The following is a 2,710-nucleotide window of genomic DNA, read 5'->3' on the forward strand; positions in this document are numbered from 1 at the left end:
ATACGGTAAAAAATAATGTCAGGTGATAATTTGTCTGGTAATAAGTATTAATTTATAAATGTTATCATTAGTTTGGTATTCATTTAGGTAATAGCTAACTGAAATGACGATAACATGCGGTTTATAGCTTTGTTACTAGAACAAGCACCGTAAGTAATAATTGCAACTTAATTCTGGTTTCTATGAGGTATGTACATGTCTAATTTGCATTTAACAGTTGTACCGAATGCTTGTAGATTCCTCAACGGACTGATATTTAAGCAAAATGCAATAAGACGTATCATCATTAGATTTTGGATTGTTTGACAGTGCGCAGCCGCACCATAGTGAGTAAATGAAAATTGTAAGTAAATTATAGTTTTTTTGCAATAAGCAATTCGTGGGAAATACGAATCTGTGGTTAATTGGTTCTACTGAAATAGTCACCTATGTTATTGCTTTTCAAATTGGTTTATAGGTAAACGGCGGTCCCATCGCAGTACTACATCGACTACAACTGCTTTGTGATTTGCATAATTGTATTAAAAGAGAAGGCTCTAAATTAATCTTGTTTTTAAGACATTTCGTTATTTATATGGAGACAAAATATTTAATCTCGTTGTTTTTTCTCAAGGTGGTGTTCATGAGCTGCGTATTGGCAGCGGCCTGGTGCGCGCCCACGGAACCCAGCTCGGTCCGCGAGTTGCCCGCACTTCGCCATGAGGAGGTGCACGACGAGTACGGACAATATGCCCTTCGGTATATCACTGCTGACAGTGAGTATACATATTGTGGTGGTAGCAGATGGTGACCACCGGTCTATAGGCGAAACGATTATAAAAAAATTGCCTTAAATATTAAGAAAAAGGTTGAAACATAGATAGGTTTCGTTAATTAATTAACTGCGATTAGTAGTTCCAGTGGGACCATTAGTGTAATTACTCGTATTATTGGTGACTTACATGAAATTGGAATTTTTGAGTTTGATGGGTATTTTTTATTCAATACAACATGGTGCTGGGGGTCTGAAGCCATTTCGTTTATAAGGTAGGTGGAGCACAGAATTAGGGAGAGGACCTCCGTTGCTCGAGCGGGTTCGTAGGTCAAAGTTTAGCCATCGCCATCCAACGTGGTAACGGTAACGCGGAAAGTATAATGGCTACCGTTTACAAAGGGGCGGGTTTGTTTGATTACTCGTAAAATTTAATATAGTTTATTTAGTATTTATTCGTTTAGTTTTAACATTACTCCTATGTCCAGACACGGTAGTATCAGAGCGCGGACGGCTGGTGCCGACCGACAACGGCGGCTGGGTGGTGGAGATCGAGGGGCAGTACCAGTACATCGGCGACGATGGCCAGATGTACGTCACCAAGTACAAGGGTGGCCCGGGAGGGTTCCACGTCGACGCCAACCATCTCCCGCGGCCTGTGCTGCCTTGAACAACACAATTAAGGATATAAGGACATTTTATACACTATAGCTAGTAATAAATTTCTTGTCAATTTTGAGAATTTAAGATTCTAGTTAGAATATCTTAGTTTGAGGTAAATATATTTTGGATCAAGATATAGGTATCAGTTGAGACATAATTCGTTCTTGGCACAAAAAAGTTTTTTTTTCTTTGCAGTTGTATTCATAAACGTTTGACAAATCTATCAAATCGTTGATAATTGTTTGTCCCTATTCGTTATTTTGACATTCCTGTTTCTTAGCGCCACTTGCACTATCCAGGATTAGCCACTAACCCGGGGATAACCGTTAATCCAGTGTCAAATAGTACTGGTAACCATGGTAACTCCAGGTTTAACCGGTTAACCCAAGGTTAGCGGGCTAACCCTGGATGGTGCAAGTAGCGCTTGAAAGAGACAAAATTTAAGAGAGATTTGTAATTTGTAAGCACGGTTGTTAAGTTTTACGAATAAAGGGGGTAAAAACGTACCCAAATGTGGAGATCACTTCAAACAAGGAGAGAATCATTAAAATTGTTAGACACTGCTATTGCTAGTATAGCCGGTCAAACAAGTTTGTCAGTAGCAAAGGGCGCGTAATTCAAATTTTCTATGGGACGATTACCCTTCGCGCCTATATTTTTTAAATTTCTCGCTTTTTTCTTCTGACGGAAATGGCTTGACAGACTAAAGGTACATTGGCACTGCGTACTGACACTAGCTGTCAATTAGTAAAACTGGTATTACAGCGACTCGAAGTGATGCTGATGGTTTCGTAATTTGTTTCGAAGCCTTCCTTATATTATAAGATTAGAAGAGCAAAATTTCTATTACGCTACCACATAGTGCCACTTTTCATTGCAAAACTTTGCTCGCAAGATTTGTGCCTGCTGACGGTACTCGGCGGATTTCTGAAAGGATCTAAGGAGGGTGGCGAGAGGCCTCGAGGATGCGCCGGGGGCGCGGGGCGGGGGCGCTGCGCTGTGACGTCACGTCCTATCTCGGCGGCCATCTTGGATTATCTCGTCGCACCTGCGGGGCGCGGAGGGGACAGTATCGACCCAGCCTGCCTGCACATTTTTCAGGGTAAACTTGATAATTCCCGCTTAATTTTTGTTGACGACAGCAGGCTTTGTTCGGGAAAGCCTGAAGTTAAGGTTGGATCGTCGGTTTGGAGGTATATTCAAGGGGTGTGGAACGTTTGTTTGTGAGCTGGAAAATATGATATTTTCCTTTACACAACGTTAACTTTCAGCACTGTTGATTTGTCGATACCATAT

General features: G+C 41.2%; 1 protein-coding gene across 1 annotated transcript; it reads left to right on the plus strand.

Moving 5' to 3' along the window:
• Positions 1-319: 319 nt before the first annotated feature.
• Positions 320-1,449, plus strand: LOC134742732 (flexible cuticle protein 12-like). The gene is made up of 3 exons (XM_063675921.1): positions 320-343; positions 614-755; positions 1,240-1,449. The coding sequence occupies exons 1-3, from the start codon at positions 335-337 to the stop codon at positions 1,419-1,421; spliced, it is 333 nt and encodes a 110-aa protein (XP_063531991.1). The 5' UTR covers positions 320-334; the 3' UTR covers positions 1,422-1,449.
• Positions 1,450-2,710: the final 1,261 nt, after the last annotated feature.

Source organism: Cydia strobilella, chromosome 7 (assembly GCF_947568885.1).
Source record: "Cydia strobilella chromosome 7, ilCydStro3.1, whole genome shotgun sequence".
In the NCBI taxonomy this organism is placed as follows: Eukaryota; Metazoa; Arthropoda; class Insecta; order Lepidoptera; family Tortricidae; genus Cydia; species Cydia strobilella.

Coding starts and splice junctions, on each gene's coding strand:
- LOC134742732 (XM_063675921.1), top strand. Junction 756..1,239: donor TCGGTATATCACTGCTGACA/GTGAGTATACAT, acceptor TCCTATGTCCAG/ACACGGTAGTATCAGAGCGC.